The sequence below is a fragment of the Podarcis filfolensis genome (genome assembly GCF_964270895.1).
Source record: "Podarcis filfolensis genome assembly, chromosome: 4".
Taxonomy (NCBI): domain Eukaryota; kingdom Metazoa; phylum Chordata; class Lepidosauria; order Squamata; family Lacertidae; genus Podarcis; species Podarcis filfolensis.
The window spans coordinates 75,443,911-75,465,480 of record NC_139607.1 but is presented as its reverse complement, the minus strand read 5'-3'; the positions used below and the strand labels follow the sequence as shown (position 1 = coordinate 75,465,480).

Here is a 21,570-nt window from a genome sequence, read left to right as displayed (position 1 = left end):
GAGATGGCATGAAAGACTTTTGAAGGGAGCAGAGGGGAGATCGCATATTTAACCTCATGCGTCATACGGAGGATCACTTCAGTGGGACAATGAGAGGCAGTCATAGCAAAAGACTCTGAATACGCCCCATTATAGTACTGGGGTGAACATGCATCTCTTCAACCAGCTACATGCAAACAGCTAGAGGGGTCAAATATTTGTGCCAGAGCTCTGTTACTAGGAATATGTATCTGACAGTCATTTTAGCAAGGATTGGTCCCAAAATATACTGGGAAAGGTTGGTGGAATCTGCACTTTGTATTGGTTTGTGCTCCTGATTAGAGATCTACTTACAGGGAAATTAACATCTCATTAAAGCTATACTAGGTCCCCTACATTGTCCCTTGAGATGAAATAGCAAAGAGACACAACTGATATTATCTGCATCTTTGCAGTTACAGATATGTGTCTTCAGTAAACAAAACGTGTCCATACAGAAGCTGCCAAACTCTTGAATGGTGAACTATGCACAATTATGCAAGTTTGAGAATTAGTGGTTTGGATAAACCCTATAAAAATTCACTTGTATTTGGGCAGAGAAACATGCCAAACATGTAATGCCCCTTTTCAGCAAGGTAGGAAAATAACTGTGGAAATAATAGGAAAGAGTTCATACTTCCCTAGTCTGACATTTTTAGCTTCAAATCAGTTGAAGCTGCTCTGAGTTTCCCCTAGAGAATAAACCCTTTTCTACATTGCAGCTGCACTTGGAAAAGTTAGTTTCCATGTAATTGCACTGTATTCTGGAGTTACACTTCAATCTCCCCAAAACCCAGAGCACTAAATTAAGTGTGTTATAACCTTTCTTTCTGCAGAAAAAGTCACCATTCGGCCAGCTAAAAGCATGGACTCCTTGTGTTCACTTCCAGTAGAAGGTGAGATTTTGTTGGCATGCACGTGAGAGGTTGTTACAGCTGCCTTTGTGGGGTTTTTTTAATGTATATGTTTGTTCACAATAATAGGTTTGTTTATTTAATATCCCAAGAGTTTTCATGCTCTTGTGTGTATGCGAATGTGTTTTTCTTCACAGAATCAGAGGCTTGGAAGGCCACCAAAAGACAGCCAGTCCAATCCCAGCCAAAAACAGTGTGGGGCCAACCCCTTGCCTCCCCTCCTGCTCGTCACCCAACCAGCTTGCAGCAATTAAAAAGCAACACATTTGTATAATAAAAATCCAAGAAAGCAGGACAGAACACAATTCCAAAAAATCTTCTGCAATCTAACATGCCGGGGCAAATAGGAAGGCACTAAATGGTTTGCCATGCCAGCGCTAGATGAGCCTAGAGGGAGGGCATTCCAAAAATGGGGCACCAATACAGAAAAGGCTCTCTCTTCTGTACAAGTATAGTGTAACGGGACCCCTGACCGTTAAGTCCAGTCATGGACGACTCTGGGGTTGTGGCGCTCATCTTGCTTTACTGACTGAGGGAGCCGGCGTACAGCTTCCGGGTCATGTGGCCAACATGACTAAGCCGCTTCTGGCAAACCAGAGCAGTGTATGGAAACGCCGTTTACCTTCCCACCGGAGCGGTACCTATTTATCTACTTGCACTTTGACGTGCTTTCAAACTGCTAACAGATTGAGGTTGCATCCTGACAAGACAGAAGTACTGTTTTGGGGGGACAGGAGGCAGGCAGGTGTGGAGGATTCCCTGGTCCTGAATGGGGTAACTGTGCCCCTGAAGGACCAGGTGCGCAGCCTGGGAGTCATTTTGGACTCACAGCTGTCCATGGAGGCACAGGTCAAATCTGTATCCAGGGCAGCTGTTTACCAGCTCCATCTGGTACGTAGGCTGAGACCCTATCTGCCTGCAGACTGTCTCGCCAGAGTGGTGCATGCTCTGGTTATCTCCCGCTTGGACTACTGCAATGCGCTCTACGTGGGGCTACCTTTGAAGGTGACCCGGAAACTACAACTAATCCAGAACGCAGCAGCTAGACTGGTGACTGGGAGCGGCCGCCGAGACCATATAACACCGGTCTTGAAAGACCTACATTGGCTCCCAGTACGTTTCTGAGCACAATTCAAAGTGTTGGTGCTGACCTTTAACGCCCTAAATGGCCTCGGTCCAGTATATCTGAAGGAGCGTCTCCTCCCCCATCGTTCTGCCCGGACACTGAGGTCCAGCTCCAAGGGCCTTCTGGCGGTTCCCTCACTGTGAGAGGCCAAGTTACAGGGAACCAGGCAGAGGGCCTTCTTGGTAGTGGCGCCCGCCCTGTGGAACGCCCTCCCATCAGATATCAAAGCAATAAACAACTACCTGATATTCAGAAGACATCTGAAGGCAGCCCTGTTCAGGGAAGTTTTTAATATGTGACATTTTAGTGTATTTTTCATCTTTGTTGGAAGCCGCCCAGAGTGGCTGGGGAAACCCAGCCAGATGGGTGGGGTACAAATAATAAATTATTATTATTATTATTATTATTATTATTATTATTATTATAGGTTGGCAGGAGCAGGGACCGAGCAACGGGGACTCACCCCGTCGTGGGGATTCGAACCGCTGACCTTTTGATCGGCAAGCCCTAGGCTCTGTGGTTTAACCCACAGCGCCACCCGCGTTCCATAGAAGTGTAGTGTACCTGTACTAAAAAGGGAACTACGAGCAAGGCCTCTTCAAAAGGTCTTAAGGCAAGGGCAGGCTGCTATGGGAAGAGGCACTCCCTGGGGTATTTAAGTCCTATGCCATTTAGGGCTTTTAAAGGTAGTTACCAGCACCTTAACCCAGGCTTGGAAATAAAGAGTCAATGCAGATCTTTCAAAATAGGTATCCTCTCAATCAAAACCAGGGACTCTGGGCTGTACTACCCAGAAGTAAAATTCCTCCCTCTTCTAAATAATGGAAGGTCCTTTCCTACCATGGGCAAAGCCTCTCCTAATCCAGGAGGGGAGGGGTTGTGAGTGGGAGACGATTCCCGCGTCATGCAGGGGGCGTTCTGCCCCCTGCTTCAACTCCAGGGCTGGTGCACCACGCCCCTCCCCGGTTGGGAACCCAATAGGGAAGCTCGGCGGGGGCGTGGCTTGTCGCTCAAACGCGGCCGCGCCAGCCATCCCCGCCATTGCACACACATTTTCTTCGAGTCAACAGGGTCGTCTTCGTTGCGGTCAGCAGAAGCCAGGGAAGTGCTTGCCACGAGGTTTGGTCATTCTGATCGCTTGATTGTGTGCGCAGCACGACTTTGTGTTTGCTAGTGTTGTGGCCTTTTCCTTACCCATTAACCTTACATACTGTGTCCACGTGTCTTTATTCCCCAAGCGGGAATCGGGTCCTTGAATCACAACTGGCCATTAGTCATCGTAGGAAAGGTAATGTTGGTCTTGATACCCCTTTGATCTGTTCTGGTTGGGGCCGTATCTTCTCAGTCACTATAAACTTGGGAAACTCTTCATAAGAGAGGCTTCTTCAATGACTAAACCTTTGAAGAATCACCCAGAAGAACTCCATCTGACTGATGGCTCTTGCCCTGTCTTCCCCAGATGTGCTTGGAATAAGAGGGTACCTTTGGCAATACTCTGTGGCTTTACTCTCTCTCCCTTCTGCAGGAGATGGTGAAAAGGGCCACTTCAAGCGCACCGTCGTGGCTGGAGGGTTCTTCGTTCCAGTGATGAAACCACGGACAGGGGGCCCAAGCAGCTCATCGGACCTCAGCAAACAGGAGAGTGAATGGGATCCAAAAGGTGCTGTGAAGGGAGCAGAAGGAGGTTTGGAGGATGGTGAACAGAATGATGCCACCCGGTCTACTCATGTCAGACCACTTCCTGAGCAACTGAAAGTGTTCCGTGCCATAGAAGACCCGGAGAATGAGCAAACATCCCCAAAGATGTGTCGTATGTTCTACACTTCCAATGATGGGACGGCTAAATCAGGGTTCCACGGGACCCTCTTCCCCCTGGAAGCCTCACCTCGCCACCAACGCAAAGCCCTGAACATTTCAGAGCCCTTTGCTGTGTCGGTGCCCCTTCGGGTGTCTGCCGTCATCAGTATCAACAGCACCCCTTGCCGCATGCCGGCTAAAGAGAAGCCCGCCTTCTCAAGCCTACAGGAATCTTCTTTCTTGGGGTTGGACAGCGCCGCTTCCACAATCCCAGAAGCAGACAGCCACAGCAAGCCAGAGCATGCCACTGTCAAGGAAGAAAAGAAGCCCGAGTCCAAAGCAGTAGAAGGTAAGCTTATATGAAGGCTGCAGCAATTTGAGCAGAGAACTTGATCCTGGAAAGGAACAGCTGGATGTAACTGAAGGAGCGTCTCCACCCCCATCGTTCAGCCCGGACACTGAGATCCAGTTCCGAGGGCCTCCTAGCAGTTCTCTCCCTGCAAGAAGTGAGGTTGCAGGGAACCAGGTAGAGGGCCTTCTCGGTAGTGGCGCCCGCCCTGTGGAACGCCCTCCCATCAGTTGTCAAGGAAATAAACAACTATCCGACTTTTAGAAGACATCTGAAGGCAACCCTGTTTAGGGAAGTTTTTAATGTTTGATGTTTTATCATGCTTTTAATATTCTGTTGGGAGCAGCCCAGAGTGGCTAGGGAAACCCAGCCAGATGTGCGGGGTATAAATAATAATAATAATAATAATAATAATAATAATAATAATAATAATTTATTCATTCATTCATTCATTCATTCCCACATAGTCATTAAAGGACTTTGAAAGAATCACTCCCAAAAGCATACTAAGAGAAATGGTTAAACATACCGATATATCACAATCTCTGAAATAAGGATGGAGCTATGTAGAGGCATTGACTGGCTTCATGGTTTTTCCCACGTCATGATTTTTCCTGGTGCCTGCTCTTGTGATTTGCTGCCCCCTGTAGGAGGCAGGGGAGAGCTTAGCCAGCAGAGTTAACAGGGGCTGCAGGAATTGAGAGAAGCATAGGTTGGCTTCACAATTTTTCTCACGTTGTGATTTTTGCATCGCATGTGCACGCACTCACGCACACGCACACACCATGATAAAGCGATATATTCCCAGGTGAAAAATTATGAAATTGATATCGCATTATGGACTTCAAACTGAGTTTGGACGATATATCGATACATTGCCCAGCCCCAGTGCTTACAGACTGTGCTGTGCAGCACCCATACAACGTTGGCATCAAAATGTCAGCCCATACTCCCACCCCCACCACATTTAATCCAGATTCTCCCTTTCCAGGGGAAATCCAATAAGGAAAGCGGAGCCAATGGCAGTGACCCCCCAAGCAGCTTGCAAATTCAGCCCCTGTCTGGAAGAGCCCATGCTATGAATGTACAGATGTCTCTTGTGAAACACATCACTGAACAGAACGCTCAGTTCAAAAGAGGTGCAATAGACCCAACCCACTTATTTAGGAACACTCAACCATTGAAATTAATGAGATTTATTTCTGAATAGACATAAGTGTTCTTAAGCCCATTGAAATCATGGATAGCTCTCATGTAGGCATGTTACTGCCTTGGCTATTGCAAAATTTTATTTGCATAAATCTCTTTTTCTTTTTTTAGTCTATTTTGAACTTATTGCAGTAAAAATAAAGAAAAGAGGGGGAAAGTCAATGTGGAGCTATTGAGAGAAGCCCATGCTGAAAGCTCAGGCCACCTTGTGACCATTTTCACCTTTTACTTACACCATTTCTGGGTCCACCACCCCCATCCCAATGAAGTTTTTAAAGCTCTTCTTTTTGCTTCTAATACAGATTCTATTACTGAAGAACCAACAATAGCCAACAAGCTGGAGTCAACAATGAAAACTTGGGAGGCAAAGAGCAATGACAGCAGCTGCAGCCAAGATTCAGAAGATAAGCAGTCTCTGGAACCAAAGCAGCAAGTCAAGATCCCAACAAGCCAGCCACAGGCAGGCCAAGCAAGCCAGGACCAACCAGAGATGAAGGACAAGCCAGAGCAAGGCTGCTGGACGCAGGAAGAGACAAGGGATAAAGTGGAGAACACCTCGCTTTTAAAGGAGCAGGTAAGAAGAAGGTGTTGAACCTAGGGGTGGGACAGTTTTCAGTTTCAGTTTCCCATTTTCCCACTCTTAAATTCAGCTCCTGACATTTCACATCCATTTGTGGCAGGAGATTAAGTCCTCCCCAAAATTCACCAGCATTTAAATGTACATTTCTCTCATTTTAAATAGATTTTGCCAGTTATATGCACATATTTGCAGGCAATTTCCCCTGATATGTGCATCTTTGTGCCCTGTTAGTACAGTGGTACCTCTGGTTATGAACACTTCTGGTTAAACACGCTTCGGGTTATGAGCTCCACTAACCCTGAAGTAGCTGCTCCTGGTTGCGAACTTTGCCTGGGATGTAAGCGGAAATCATGCGCCAGAAGTGCGCACACAGTGGGAGGCTCCATTAGCGAAAGCTTGCCTCAGGATAAGAATGGTTTCAGCTTAAGAATGGACCTCCAGAACGAATTAACCAGAGGTACCACTGTACACATTTTAAATAAACATTTTGTTGGAGGACAAAATGTACAAAATTTGTACGGTGCAAGATTCAGAGAACTGTGAATTTCAAAGGATAGCTGTGTTTTGGCTCACATATTTTTGTGGGAAATGTAAATTAGATAGACTTGCCTTAAAATGCAAGCTAAACCAAAATCCCCTCCCTCTCCCCTTGCTGAAGCCCACCCCAGCCCCTCCAGCTGGTGGCGCAGCAATAAAACTGCCTGTACATTTACAAAGCTAAGCAGGATCTGATATGGTTGCAAATTGGATGGGGAACTGCGTGTTTGAGATTCATGCCTTGCAGGGACTTACACTAGATGACCCTCAGGGTCCCATCCAACTCTATGATTGCATGGTCATCTGAACTGGTTGGGAAATGTCTCACCACTTTGCTAAGAAACTTGTTTTCTCTGCAACTCCCATTGGCAATACCTTCTTTTTTTGCATTTTACCACCTTCCACCAAGCGCCTGTCAACTTTATGGCTCATTGCTTTGCATGTACCCCTTACTAAGCAGTCCCAGACCTGTCTCCTTTCAGTTAAAAGCCTCTATAAGCCTCCTCGGCTTAAAGTCTTCCTCCAGTGCTCCCTGCTACAATAGCTTTGCTTATCTGATGCTGCCTCCACTCTTTGGATTGCTGTATTGTCCCCAGATGTGGCTTAAAGTCCCATTGAGAAAAACCTCTAGCTGAACCAAGCAGGTCTGGGTCTGGCCAGTGCTTAGAAACTGTTAGCTCACTTGGTAGAGCATGAGACTCTTAATCTCAGGGTTGCGGGTTTGAGCCCCACATTGGGTAAAAAACAAATTCCTGCATTGCAGGGGGTTGGACAAGATGATCCTCACGGTCTCTTCCAACTCAACAATTCTATGATTTTGCGAATGCCACTTTTGAGTTCCACGGTGGAAGAAAGGGGGGCTATAAATGGAATTAATCCATTTGTCAATAATTGTGTCTTTAGGTTTTGTGCTTCCAGCGGATCATTTTATTATTATTTGGGAACCAATGCATGTTAATTATCCAGATTAGTCAGCAATGCATGCTAACTGTCAGGTGGTTCACACTAGCCTAATGTTTATCTGGAAACTGCTGTCTAAATTCTGAAGTTGGACAGGTTTGGGGAGCCTGCCCACATTTGGAAGTTAAGGAAAGAACTCTCAATCACAAAAGAGCAATTGAATATGATTGGACAAACCATGCAAGCTCAAACAGAAAGTCTAACAGTGAAAGTCCAACAATGAAATCTCTAATTACGTGCCAATACTGTCTGACTCTGAACTGCCCTGAGACCTCCAGATATAGGGCAGTATATAAATTCAATAAATATTAATAATGAATAATAATAATAGGGTCAGCCCTGTCAGGATTTGTGTTGGAGTCATGGCCTGACATAAAAGACTACATGCTTTCTGTCCATCCTAGGGATCATTAGGAAAGTAATAGAAAACAAAACTGCTGATATCATAATGCCATTATACAAATCTACGATACAACTGTACTTTGGGTACTGTGTGCACTTCTGGTCGCCTCACATCAACAAGGATATCGTGGAGTTGAAAAAGTTTCAAAAATGGGCAACCAAAATGATCCAGCCACTCCCTTATGAGGACAGGTTGCAGGGTTTGGGAGTTTTTAGTTTAGAAAAGAGTCAGGTGAAAAGTTTTTAACATCATAAACAGGTGACTGTGGTGCAATTATTCTCCCAAGCTGCAGAAAAAGGTAGACCAGGATCAGTATATATGCATTTTGGATGCTGTGGTGCCCTTTGAAGTAATTTTGGGGGAAATGATTTCAGGGGTGTGTGGGTTGCAAAACTTATTCCTACCTCTCCAGAGCTCCCTAACATGTCTTGCGTTTTTAACATTTGGTTTCAAATAGAGCAGCATAGACAAGTAATTAAGATTTCTACCATCAGTGGGCATGAACTTCAATTTGTCTGTATTTACTTAATGTGATGTTTGATGCGCCATCTTGTTTTTTAATAGAAAAGGGTAATGCAAAGCCTGAAGGAAATTTGTTTTTCTTTCAGCATGGTACATGCTTTAACTGCTGTGCTGCTGTAAATTGCATTTGAAAATCCATATGTTAAAGAATGTCTAGCTTTAACAAGATGGTGTGTGTTCAGGGCCGGCCCTACCATTGGGCGACAGATGCTAGGGATGTGGAATGGTGTTGAAAATCAGTGCTGTGTATGCCACACAGCCTACCCTGCACTCCTTAAGCTAGCTTGCTTCCATTAGGTGCGATAGAAGATGCTGCCCTATCCAGCATGTTGAAGTAAGATCCAACTGCCAGTCCAGTCAGCTTCTGTACACAGAACAGGCACAAGATGGGCACCATCTTGTTTTTCACCTCAGGCAGCAAAATGTCTTGCGCCAGTCTTGCATGCATGATTTAGTCAGGTAGGTAGGTTTTGGACAATGATTAAAAACAACAGAACTGTACCACAGTGACAACCATAATAAGCTTAAGAGACAACCAGCATTAAATGAAAATACCCTAAGGAGCACAGAACTACATCAAATACTTACATTAAAACCACCAACCACGTCGCAGGGATATAAAACCAGATCCAAAAAGACCTGGGAAAACAGAAAAGTCTTATGTTGGTGCCAAAAAGCCAACAATGTGAAAGCCAGGTGAGTCTCCCAGGAAGGGCAGTTCTATAGCCAGACTTCATCTGAGCTCCATCCTGAGGGGCACATGAAGAAGGATTTCTCTAGTTTACATGCATATGTGTGTGTAAGTATTTGTGTGCTTCTGTATATGCATGTGCTCATATGTGTAGATTAAATTATTTATTACCCAGAATGCAGCGTGTAGGAAAGAATGTGATTGTGTGTGAAGAAAGGGAGAGCAAACTGCCAAGAGAGAGTTTTTCTGATAATGCTGGTTTTATTTTTATTTTTGTTCAGGTTCATGGCAGTCATTCCAGTGCCTCAATGGTACCTCTGTGGCCAGAAATTCAACAAGAGCTGAAAATTGTTGAATCTGAAGAGGAGCTGCCACTTACCCTGGAGACGGGCCAGCAACAGCGAGACCTTAAACCCAGTGCTTCACTGATTTCATCCTTGGAAGCAAACAATTTGCCATGCAGTTCTGGGCTGCCTGTGACGCCACCCGAAGAAGAAAGCACGGTGAGAAATCCACCAGTCGCACCTCACATTTATTCGTTTAGTGCTCCCTCCAAAGGATCAAAGGACTCACCTGTTTGTGATTCTGAACTATCCCCAAAACAAGATGGTGCTTCTTCCGCTTCATTAAAACTGGAAAATATCCCTTGTGGGAAACCTTGTCCAAAGGACTGTTTAGAAACAGAGAACATCAGGTGTGTCCATCCATCTCAGCCCGACGATTGGAAACTTCCATCAGATCCACAAGAAAACATGGCTCTTTTGAGAGATGAGTCTTCGTTTGCTGAAGAAAAGCGTCTAGACCAACCAGAGTGGGAAAGTAGTGAATGGCTTCTTCACAGGGAGAAGGAAGGTGCTGCTGTGACCCAGGCAGCAAAAAATGATCAAGTGCTTTTAGAGAGCCAAGGCCTACAGAGTTCAGTTACCTTAAGTGGAGTTGGAGCCCACCAGCTCAAAGAATGTAAACTGAAGAATCGGGCTCGAGACTCTCTTGACCACCAAGAGGAAGATACATGGGTGGACCATGTTCAGAGCTTAGAGTTGGTGGAGCCGTGGGAAGAGCACCAGTGGGTCACCAGCCCACTCCACTCCCCTACCTTCAAGGACATCCAAGGAAAGGCGCTTCATGAGTTTCAGCCACTGAATGAAGGAGGGACCAGAAGCCATTTCAAGAAGCCATGTTTCAATCGTAGCTTTTCCTTAGACAGTAAAGACTTTGTGAAGAGGCACCGGGCTATCCAGCTGCCTTTTGAGAGCGCAGATGTGGAGCATCTTTGTGGTGACATCCGACTAGGGGTCAAGCAACCCTCACAAACCGAGTGGAGACAAAGTGACGGAGAAGAAGCCTGGCTGAATCGTCCAGAGGAGCTTTCTGAGCCAGATGAGACAAGCAGGAGACTTCTGAGCCACGAAGCAGGCTTTGCAGCCAGAGAACTGTCATCCAGCCATGACAGGGTCTACCCTGTTGCTCACAAAAAGTCAGGTGAGAAGGAAGCATACGAGGACAAAGAGGACCAGGGATTTTCAAAGCCCGAGTCTCCTTTGCCACAATATAATACTGAGAACAGTTACTTGAGTTTAAACAGCCCAGAAAAAGATGTACCAAGTATTCAACAGGCTGATAGTCCTGGAACCTCTGCCACAAAAGATCTATGTTCTGTCAAGGAGTCACAGACCGGTAAAGGTGAAGACATCCCACGAAAAGGGAGGCCAAGGCCTTCTTCTCTCAATTTGGATTCCGTCCTACCTGCAACCAACCTTTTTAATTTTGAGAGTCTTTCTGTACCCACCCCACCCAGGCACTTCCTGTGTGGGCAAAAAGAAGTTAAGACGAGTGACTCTGTGCCATCACTCCCTGTAGCCTGTCCGAGCAAAAACAAAGCTGACCTTTGGGGTTCTCACTTTGACCCCCAAGACGTAGACCTAGACTACATAATGATGGCTCATGCTACCACTGGTCGCCGCAACTCTGCTCCAGTGAGCGTCTCGGCAGTAAGAACCTCTTTCATGGTTAAGATGTGCCAGGCTAGAGCTGTGCCAGTTATACCACCTAAGATTCAATACACACAGGTCCCACAGCCCCTGCAGACACAGAACCCCAACTGCAGGACGCCAGAGAATAAAGAAACAGAAGCCAATGGAGGTCAACGCAAGTCAACTGAAAATGCTCAGGGTCAGCTGCAGCCTCCAAAGAGTCCACCAGTGGAAAGGAAGGGGAAGGAAAATAATAACGCAGCCTTTATAGATTCAACGGCAAATAGAAAGGCAGAACCATCCTTTGCCAATCATAATTCCACGCAGGATGCACCAGTTTTTCGTCGGAAACGCAGCTCTGAAGGGGAATCTACAGGGGACAATCCCCAGTCCTCAAAAATGGAGAGGTCTTCAGGGGTTTCTAAGCCTTCTTACAGATCTAGACCAGGAAGACCTCAGAGTCTTATACTATTTAGTCCTCCCTTTCCCATCATGGACCACCCTTCCTCCTCTGCAGACTCCAGAGTGTTGCTTTCTCCCATAAGAAGCCCCTTACAGACCCCTTCTCCAAGCCCCATTTCCAGTGATTTGTCAGGGACAGCTTCAGAGGGGGTCACACTTCGGAACAAGATGACCATTCCAAAGAATGGCCAGAGACTAGAGACTTCCACAAGCTGCTTCTACCAACCCCAGAGGAGGTCTGTGATTCTGGATGGTAGAAGCGGGAGACAGATAGAATAAGTCCCATTCCCTTCACCTCTCTTCCCTGGTGGATGAGATGGGGCGGTCACACGGAGAACTATGATTATTGTTAAACCCATACTACTCAAAAAGTACTTCCTTTTTCATTTCCAACAATCCCTTATTTTACTGATTGTCACTTTGATGATTGATAGAATGTTTAGTTGATTTGACCTTGAGTCCACCTTGGCAAAAGGTGTGCCAATGAAAGCAAAATAATGTGGAAAGAAAATAAGAGATCAATCCTTGTTATGTTAGCCACAGCTACCCCCTCCAGACTCTTCCTCATCTTTCAGCTTTCCAGCAACAGAGAACAATCACAAGAATCATCTCAGCAACTAATGCTCCGTTCCTCACCGTGTTCCTGAAATGGCTTCCTTGTTGATCTTGATTTGTCGTATTCCTGGGGGTTCCAGTCCACATCTGTATTAAAATCTTATAGGCTTTCCCTTCCCTTTGTACTTGTTTATGCACAGACTTACTGTACTGAGAGTTATGTGCTCAATGGGCACTCAGCTAAGTGGTTTAAGAGGAATGGTGATGCATTTGAGCTAAAGCTTTTTTTGATAGGCTGTCATTGCCATTAAGCACCTGTTTGTGTCTACAGTCCTATTCCCCTAGCACCTGTTTCTTTGTAATTTTTGATAATTTAGAGCTAACTGCAGAGTTCTTATATTAATTGTCTACAAGGATTTGTACAAATAGCCATGTAAGCTACCTGCTGGCACACAGTGATTGGCAGAGTTAGCGACCTGGTAGCCGGGACAGATCCCACCATTGTGCTGACTCTATTGACCCTATCCAAAAAGCACTGCATTTCCCCCTCCTGGTAGTCTTTCCGCAGTATCAGGCGCAGGTCTTGGTAGCTGCTGAAGCAAGGGATGGACAGAGCAGTCACAATAAGCTGCAACCTAACCGCATTTCTTGTATTTTCATGGTGTGCTGCTCTTTATTTGAAGACATCACAGCGTGGTTTTTCTTCTCTCTTTCAAGAAGTGTTGCTGCTGCTTGCTCAAAATAAGCTTGTTCTTTAAGCTGCCACTCAGTCTGCATAATCAGGACTGTAGGTGGCAAGAAACAGTTGTAGGATCTGATTAGCGAAGAAATCCCCATGCTAATTCACAATTGTGAGTCACTAAGTTGGAACTGGGAGCCTTGAAAGCATCTGAAAGCCGGGCGAATTAAAAACGTTACATTTTGTTTTCTCATAGATCAGGGCACAGGTCACAACATTGCATTTTCGAGTTAAATTTTCCCAGGGTGCATTTGGGTTGGATCTGTGACTTGGCTACAGGCAGTAAAAATGTAGATAAGCTATGTTGTAGTGAGTGTTGGCATGCAAAATGGAAGTGGCAGCATGATGGAGGAGCCTTGCTTGTATTAGAGAGCGGCACTTTGTGCCAAGATTCTGTAGTGACAGGGAGGTGCATGAATTTCTACTGTGATGCATGTGCTTCTTCCTAGAATTTCCAACCCTGATGGTGAAAAACTGAATTTCACAATGGCTGCTTCATGAAACACAATGGGTACCTTTTCTCTGAGGCTCCAGAGATCTAGATGTCCTGGGGGGTACCCTAAATTTGCCTTGCAACAAAAACTTTGTGGGAGCATTTGAAAGATTCTGGTAAGAGTAGATTTGAGCACCATCAGTCCCAGAGCATTGTTTGCCTGTTTCTAAAGAAGGAAATGTCTGCCTTTCCATTTTGCTTATTTTTATTAAAATGAAAATGATATTCTTGGCTTGACCATAAAGAAACTCGGCTAAACAATTACTAGGTATTGTGGCTTTTTAGATTGATCCACAAGGTAACTCAAGTTTGTTTGTGCATAGAGCAAAAATGAGGGGGCATCTGCTAGGGGTTTTGTATCCTCCAGTTTGGCTGGGCCACACTATGCTGCTTATAAGATCTGGGAAAGAGGGTGAAGAAGAGATGGAATTGTTTGGTTTTTGTTGCTGTTGTTTCTTGTAGCTTAAGTAGTATCATGAGGTTGTGCTCTTTGGTAGAAATAAGGAAGGATCAGTGCAGGAGTGAAACAGGTGGTCTGAACAGAGGGAAGTAGGTTAGTTTATCATTCCACTATCTGAATAGTAGGAAGAATTCACTGGTTCAAATTGTGGCAGAAGAGTTACTTATCTAAATGAGAAGGGAGGTAGTGCAAAACTCATCTGGTTGGAAGGAATCGTCCCTTCGTCTAATCCAAAGGTAGCCAGCATTGTACCCTCCTTATGTTGTTGGACTCAACTCCCATCATCCCTGGTTATTGGCCATGCTGACAGGGGCTGATGGGAGTTGTAGTCCATTAACACCTGCAGGGCACCACCTTGGTTTCCCCTTGGTTTAAACGAAACCTAGGACTTGCATAAAACCTAGAGCACTGACTGTTTTGCCAAGAGCAGATATGTTTTCCAAAGCAGTGTTTCTGTATGTTAAAATGCTTTTGAGTATTTCGGTTAAGAAAATGCAGAAGGGTCTGAGCAGCTTCCCACTGACCAATCCCCCCTCCCCTGCCCCACAAAAGTTATAGCTAGCTTTTCCTCTCTTCAGAGTTTTGAAATAGCTGTATTGATTAATATTGTGCTAAATTTATATATAAACAGAACATATATAAATATATTAAAGTGTAATTAAAAACTAAGAAATTGTCTCTGAGCAGCATTCGTTACACCTGTGAATTTTGGGTGGATCCAATGTACAGAAATGACTTTTTTTCGTTGAAAACTCCTCATGTGCAAGTTTTCCAAAACTTTTCTAAAGAAGGCAAGCAATGGGATCACAAGACCAGCATTTCAATCCCCCTCTCTCTCTCTCTCTGCTCGTCCCTTCTCCTGCATTGCCCTTAATAGCAGTTTGAGCCTACCAAGCAGCTGAGCAGTAAGTTGAAGTTTATCATCTATTGAATCGATCATCTATCATCTATTGAAGTTTATCATCAGCAGTTGTATCCTGGAAGGAGAAGTGCAAGTTATCACATGTCTGTACACCAGTGGTTCTCTGCAATGAAATGAGAGCACATTTTTCTCAATGGTAGGAAAGTGTTCTCAATCCACCCAAAAGCTGCAGCATAGGTTTTGCTGCAATTTCTTGCCAAATTCAGTACTTGAAAATGAATATTTATTGATGGCTCAACAGTGCAACACATTTGATGGTTCAGGGTCTTCCTTGCCTTTAGAGCTCTATAGGAACACAGGAAGCTGCTTCATACCAAGTTAAACTGTATCTCCATCCAGTTTAGTATTATTTACTCTTGCCTGGCAGCAGTTTTCTAGGATCCCAGGTTTCCCATCACTGCCTTCCTAATATTTCAACACACACACGAGATGGAGTGAGGAGGGGTAAACTCAAGAAATAAATATATATCTTTATTCCAAGAAAAAGGTGCTCAAACATATGGCTTATCCACACTTCCTCTTTCCCCACTGCTTTTCCCTGAGGTGAAAACCTTCTATTTAGTGCTCAATCAGAGCAAACAGCAAATTAGGTTTATCTGGATTAACATTTGCTCTGATTGAGCACTAAAGAGTGGGTTTTCTCTGGGAAAGGAATAGGGCAAGGGGAAAACCGGTCTGACCCATGCTTTCTAGGCACAGGATAAGTGTATAGTTCCTGCTATATCCATAAAATTCAATGTAGGGAGGGGAAGAGAGAGAGAGAGACAGAGTCCATCACAGTGCAATGAGGTCTGGAACATGCATGAATGTGTTGTGTTTTCATTGGTAGCCCTGGTGGGTATTGTTTTCATGGTTCATTGTTGTTCCTGTAGGCTATCTGTTTCAGCGCTTTTATTGCTTTGGAGTTTTGCTAAGTCTCAACCATGAGATTAAACTGGAGGTTTTTTTTTTAATTAAAAATAACAACATATGAAATGTGTCCTTGTGGTGTTTGAAGATTACTTATTTGTTGCAATCTCGGCGATCGCAAAGAACTGCTTCTGTTGAGGTCTCTATTATTTGACTAGCTAGCCCAAAGCACCATGGGATTTGGAACTGATCCATCAGTAGTTATATAATACAAGAAAACTGACTCCAGATGTTCAGGAACCCAGCTTTCTTTTTTGGGGGGGGGGACGGCGACAAGGTTTGCATGTGCCTGGAATTTGTAAATAAAATAAATGGGTCTGAATCAATTAGCATCTCCCTAGAAATAAGTGTGTGTGTGTGTGTGTGTGTGTGTGTGTGTGTGTGTGTGTTGCATCTTAGGAAATGTAACATTCCAGAAATGCAGCTCCGCTTCATTTGGTTGTTTGGAAAAAGTCATTTGTCTATGCAAAGTTAGGCAAGGAAGCACCTCCCCCCTCAGCCATTTCACTTTTCCTTTATTCACCCAACCAAATATATGTGGCACCATCAGAAAACTTTTTCAGAACGAGGGCAATGCTTCTTGTTCTCACTTGTGTTCCGCTTTGTGCCATTGTCATGTAGGCAAATGTAAGAGAATGCAGGCTGATATGATGCCATCACTCTGCATGCTCCCTGATTGGTTGGGATTTTCCTAGGGAGAACAGATAGCTCTCTGAATGTGAGAGGAAGAGTACTTTGGAACAGAGTTATTAGCCCTGAACAGTGAACAGAATGCTCGGCCACAGAGATGCATTGCGGTTCATTTATTCAGACAGACCTGTGGGCAGGAGTCCGAGAAGGGAAAGTCACTTAGTCTGTGTGGCAATTCTGCGGTCCTTTACGGACACAAGGCTCCTTGTGGTACCCTGGCTCCCTCCGTATAGTCCCCTGAAGGAAAATTAGCAGCATGTCATTCGTCACTGTTTCCACAGCAACCTGAATAAATCGAATGCTACATTCTGTGGTAGCTGATCCTCACACCTTTATACAAAGCATCCATCTTGACTGCTGTCACACCAGCTTTTGAATAGGAGTGATTTAGTGCTCTCTAATCTCTTTTTCAGAAGCTGCCTGTTACTTTTCTGAAAACAAATGCATTCATTGGTGTCTTGCTTGTGTGCTTAGATGCAGCGCTGCCACGGGGGTGGGTGGGGAGAGTGTATTTCTACAAAGGCTATTGCCTTGGATTTTGGATGGAAACGCCAGAACTCTGGGACCACACTTGGAGAGTTGGTTTAACCTCCAGCTCCTTCCTCAAATCTTGCCAGCACTGGATTTAGAGCTGCCATGTGATTGGGGGGATAGGACCCTGGCCTGCTCTTGCACTCTTGTCAGATGTAGGACACTGTTAAAGTTCCAAGATTTGAAATGGGCCAGGGCTTCTGTATCAGAGGTGTTAAACCTGTGGCCCTCCAGATGTTGTTGGACTCCCACTCCCATCATCCCTTCTCTTTGGCCATACTGACTGGGGTTGATGGGAGTTGTAGTCCAACAATGTATGGAGAGTCATGCATAGGCTATCAAAACCTCCTTTCCTGGGTCCATACAAGGGGAAATGCCACAAATGCATTGGTGAAAGAGGTTAAACCAGCCGATGTTCTTCCTTCTTACACAAGTAATCCCCTCTCTCCTGCTTGGAAATCCTGACATGAGACACAAAAGCAAACAGATGCAGGGTTTTGTAGCTTGTCTACCATTTTCCTGCTCAAAATAGCATCTCATGTTTACAGTAGCTCCAGGTGCAAAAGAAAGTGCCTGACAAGATGACAAGATGTAGGAGATAAATGTGCTGGCTTTGCCGTTGCTATTATATCAGCTGTCATATGGTTCAGGGCAAAAGCTTCAGCACATTCTAAGTTGCAATTTGATTTGATTAGGAAGAAATTAAGTTGAAAGTTTCAGGTATGGAATTCGTAAAGCAAAAATGGAAACAACAGCTAGGAAATCACAGCTGGACCTATATATACTAGAACTGATGTGAAAAACAGAACTCAGCCGTGGCTTTTAGGTCCCTAATGCTTAGCCACAATAGTTACGCTAATTTTCTCCGATAGAATCTCAGTGACGCTGACAAACCAAGGGACTGCAACACATTCTCTTGGCTTTAGCAAATCTCTGATCCAGAAATATTTAATTCTGTCCATAGGAAAAGACCTTAGAACTTCAAAGAAAATACAGCAGCTTCTTAAGAATAAACCATGGGATTAAAGGCAGGGGCAGGGGGGATAAACTAACGTAGCCTGAATAAGGAGCCGTTTCTGAAAGGCAAAGCTTAAGCGAGCAAACAAAAAGCAGATGGTGAATTCATTCTGAAATATCCAGAGAACCTGAAAAGAAGGCTCATTTTTTTAAAAAAAAGAATTAAAAGCATATACAGCATTCAAGGTTCAGTGTATCTCATTACTGTTGCCTGAGGCAACTGCATTTCTTAGGAATTTTGCAATGAGAAAAATGCTCACAATTGAGCCCTTATGTTTTTCAACGTGTCCTAGAGTGCCCGCAGCTTCAACCAGCTACCTGAGCCTCTGTTACAGGCTGCCCAGCCCCTTCCAGTCTTTCTACAAGCCTTCATGCCCCACTCAGAAACCTAGCCGAGCATCGTCCAACCAGTTTCCTGGTGGTTGAGAAAGATGCTTCAGATCAGAGTTTCTGCAAAGGATTTTCTCCACAGAACACATAGCGCACATTTCAGAGAGGCTTTGCTTTATTGTTACAGAAGAGAAGACTTCCGAGTGGGATTGAGCTTACCGGGAAATTTGGGGTCCAGCTTTGCCTCAGTGGATCAGCTGTTACTGCTGCAGAATTCATTTGTGAAATGTCTTGGATGTAAGTCATGATGAACTAGGAGTCTGGGACTCTCCAATACCCTCAGATGCTGGTGGAGCAAAGGTGGGGATGTTGTGAGAGCCCCAGCTCAAATGCTTGTGAGCAGCTTGATCCATGAAAGACTTAATTGGCAAGGAAGAAATGATGCTTCTGAAGAGAGTGCATAACACAGGGATAGAAAGTATACTGTGCCCAGGTTCAGTCTCCAGAATCTCCAGGTAAAGGAAGGTTAGGGATCTGGTGCCCTCCACTTGTTGCTGGCCTTTGAGTCCTATCATCCTTAGCCATTGGCCATGGTGACTAGGGCTGATGGGAGTTGGAGCAGAACATCTGGGATGTTGCAGGTTCTGACCCCATCCACAAGCAAGAGAGGAATCCCAGCTGATTTCCCAGTGGTGAAGTGTCAAGTCAAGGGACACATGCAGACACAGACTAGTACTTGAAAGCAAGAAATGATTTTGTTTTTATTCAGGCAAGTAACTGTATAGGCTCAGCAGCAGACAAAGAGTTCAGGAGTCACAATTCAGGAGGGCAGGAAGTTCCAAACTGGATGGAAGCACCAAAGATGTCCCAACAAGTTTCCCCGCCCCTCCCACCAAACAATTAAAGACGTGGCATGGCGAGCTCACCCGCGAGACTCTCTCGCCTTGTGGGAATATTATGATTGTAAGTAAGTTTTGCATTGGGGTGGGTGGTTCTGCTCCCATCTACAAATGTAGCACCCAATTCTAGACAACAAGATTGCACCTTTCTGCTCAGGCTTCCATTCAGTTGCTGCCTCTGCTTCCTGTTCAGCCTCCTCTAGCTGATCAAACCCTCCCTAGCCTTCACTGAGGTTCTTCTCTCCACAGGGAGGTTGGGGGAAGGACTCAGGGTCCCTGCTACCTCTTCCAAAGAGACTGTTGGGTTGGAAAGTGGCAAACCCCCTCCTCCAACCCGTTCCAACAATTCAGCCCACCACTCTCTGTTTCTTCCTCCACAGTTCGAGCCTGCCGACTCACGCCTGATATTGACAATCCACTGTGAGAACAGGATGCTGAACGAGAAGGGCCTTTAGTCTCATCCAGTAAATCTCCTCGTATTCTTAATGAAAAGATCTGATGTCCTGGATGACCTGTTCAGAAATGCTTCTGTGGTGGAAAACATGGCATTATAACTAATAGAATTTGGTGAGCATGTTGGAGTGATTATGCCAGGAACCTGTTACTAGGGTGAACCTGTCAGCTACAGTTTCTTTCGGCTTATCATTTCCCTAGTACTAAGTTCAGTTCTCCACATTTTCACATTAGTTTGCTCCCCCCACTCCACAAAGAGCATCGTGAACATTCAGCATTTCAGTGTGAAATTTCTTCCAATATACACATTTTTGCAAAGCAAGTTTCTCTAACACAATGCATTTTATATGCTATTTTCACCAAACCCTCAACTTTATGCACCCTTTATCACAGCATATTCATTTTTAAAAACATATTTTTTGTTTGGAGACCCATACGGCAAAATTCATAAGTGTGCATGGTGTTTCAGAAAGTTTGTATTAGGCTTGGTTTTGAATGTGAGCTGAATCGAACTTTCCCCCTATTTGTACCTGTGGCTCTCCAGATGTTGCTAGACTGCATCATCCTTGACTATTGGCCATGATGGCTGGGGCTGTTGGGTGTTGGGGTCCAACAACATCTGGAGAACTACAGGTTCCCCTCACCCTTAGGCTAAGACAGGGTTCCCCAAACTTGTTTTTGGACTAAAACTCCCATCATCTCTAGCTAGCAGGACCAGTGGTCAGGGATGATGGGGACTGTAGTCCAAAAACAACTGGAGACTCAAGTTTTGGAAACCCTGGTTTAAAGGCACATGATGCCACAATTTTGCTAAAGCGAAGCAGATCTAGAGCTGCAGATCACCAAATAAAGGCTAGCTGGTGCCAAGCTGGTGTTCATAAAGGACACTGTAGTAGTCTGCTTCAAAACTATTGCTGTCTGCATACTGGAAGTCACGTTGACTGATTCAGACCTGGCTTCTGTCTCAAAACAAGCACCACAGGTATGGCAGATTTGCCTTCCAGGAGGAACTTCCCGCATGAGCATGTTGATCTCCTTATTGCTTCTCCCTTTCCTTTTTCTGCAACTGTTCCTCTGACCTTTACCCACCCTGTGTTGGAATCTCCAACAGCCACAGTCAGCAGAGGAGTAGAAGCAGCTTACATGACAATAAAGACCGAAATGTGATAACTCCAGGGGCCAGAAAACCAGAAACAGCAGTGTAAACTCCAGGTAAGCCTGTCTGGCAGCATTCTGCCACCAGCCCGTTCTTCGGCCATAGAATGGACTGTGCTTTGGTATGCGATCAAAGGGAAGTACGGTTCTGTGATAAACAGCAGCTCTCTTTGGGAAAAGTACACATAACTTGACTGTTAAAAAGCAGCACTACTAAGCCTAGTGATTCTCTGGCAGGAAGTAACCATTTGTCGCTGCCTCACATTAAGATGATTGGCAATCTAATCCTAAATGTTTGCACTCCTTGCCTACTTGCAACGCTGAAGAAAAACACTCCAAACTGATTCCAGCTAGAAAGTCCAGACGTTACTAGGGCACACATTAGAATGTGATGCCATACAGGTTGGATTGGGCACTGACCCATTCTTGTTCTATTATGCCAACACGCCATTAGATCGTGAACTTCGTTAAGAACTAAACTGGCAGAGAAGTGACATGACCATCAAGGACTTATAACAAAATCCAGTTATGCAGAATGACAACCACATACTTGGCTGCTTAGTCAAATACCACACCACCTTGTTTAAGCTGCTGGAAAAATGCAGTATAGCTGTTTTTACTCAGCAATGAAGAGAAACAGCTTGTGTTGTTGATCAGGTGATCAGATATTGTGAAGGTGGGATACTGAGAAGCAAACATCCACAAGCACACAGCAATGGGAAGTTTGTTTGTATGTATGTGTATGTTATTAAAAACGGCATATTTCCCCATTATTTTCCAGCAGTAGACAGAGGGTCTAAAGCAACCTCATCTTAGATAAGTCCCCAGTAATAATAGCTGCTTAGGTTTTCATGTAGTAGATCAGGGCTGCCTTAC

The 21,570-nt window shown here is 44.8% G+C and overlaps 1 protein-coding gene across 1 annotated transcript in view; it reads left to right on the top strand.

Moving 5' to 3' along the window:
• The window catches only part of ARHGAP31 (Rho GTPase activating protein 31), an 89,490-nt gene extending 73,805 nt beyond the window's left edge, over nt 1–15,685 (top strand). Inside the window, exons 9-12 of the mRNA XM_083608946.1 lie at nt 855–914; nt 3,584–4,204; nt 5,716–5,987; nt 9,388–15,685. Of these exons, the coding sequence (XP_083465072.1) occupies nt 855–914; nt 3,584–4,204; nt 5,716–5,987; nt 9,388–11,820 (3,386 nt within the window). The 3' untranslated portion in view covers nt 11,821–15,685. The remainder of the gene's footprint in view (nt 1–854; nt 915–3,583; nt 4,205–5,715; nt 5,988–9,387) is intronic.
• The last annotated feature ends 5,885 nt before the right edge of the window (nt 15,686–21,570 follow it).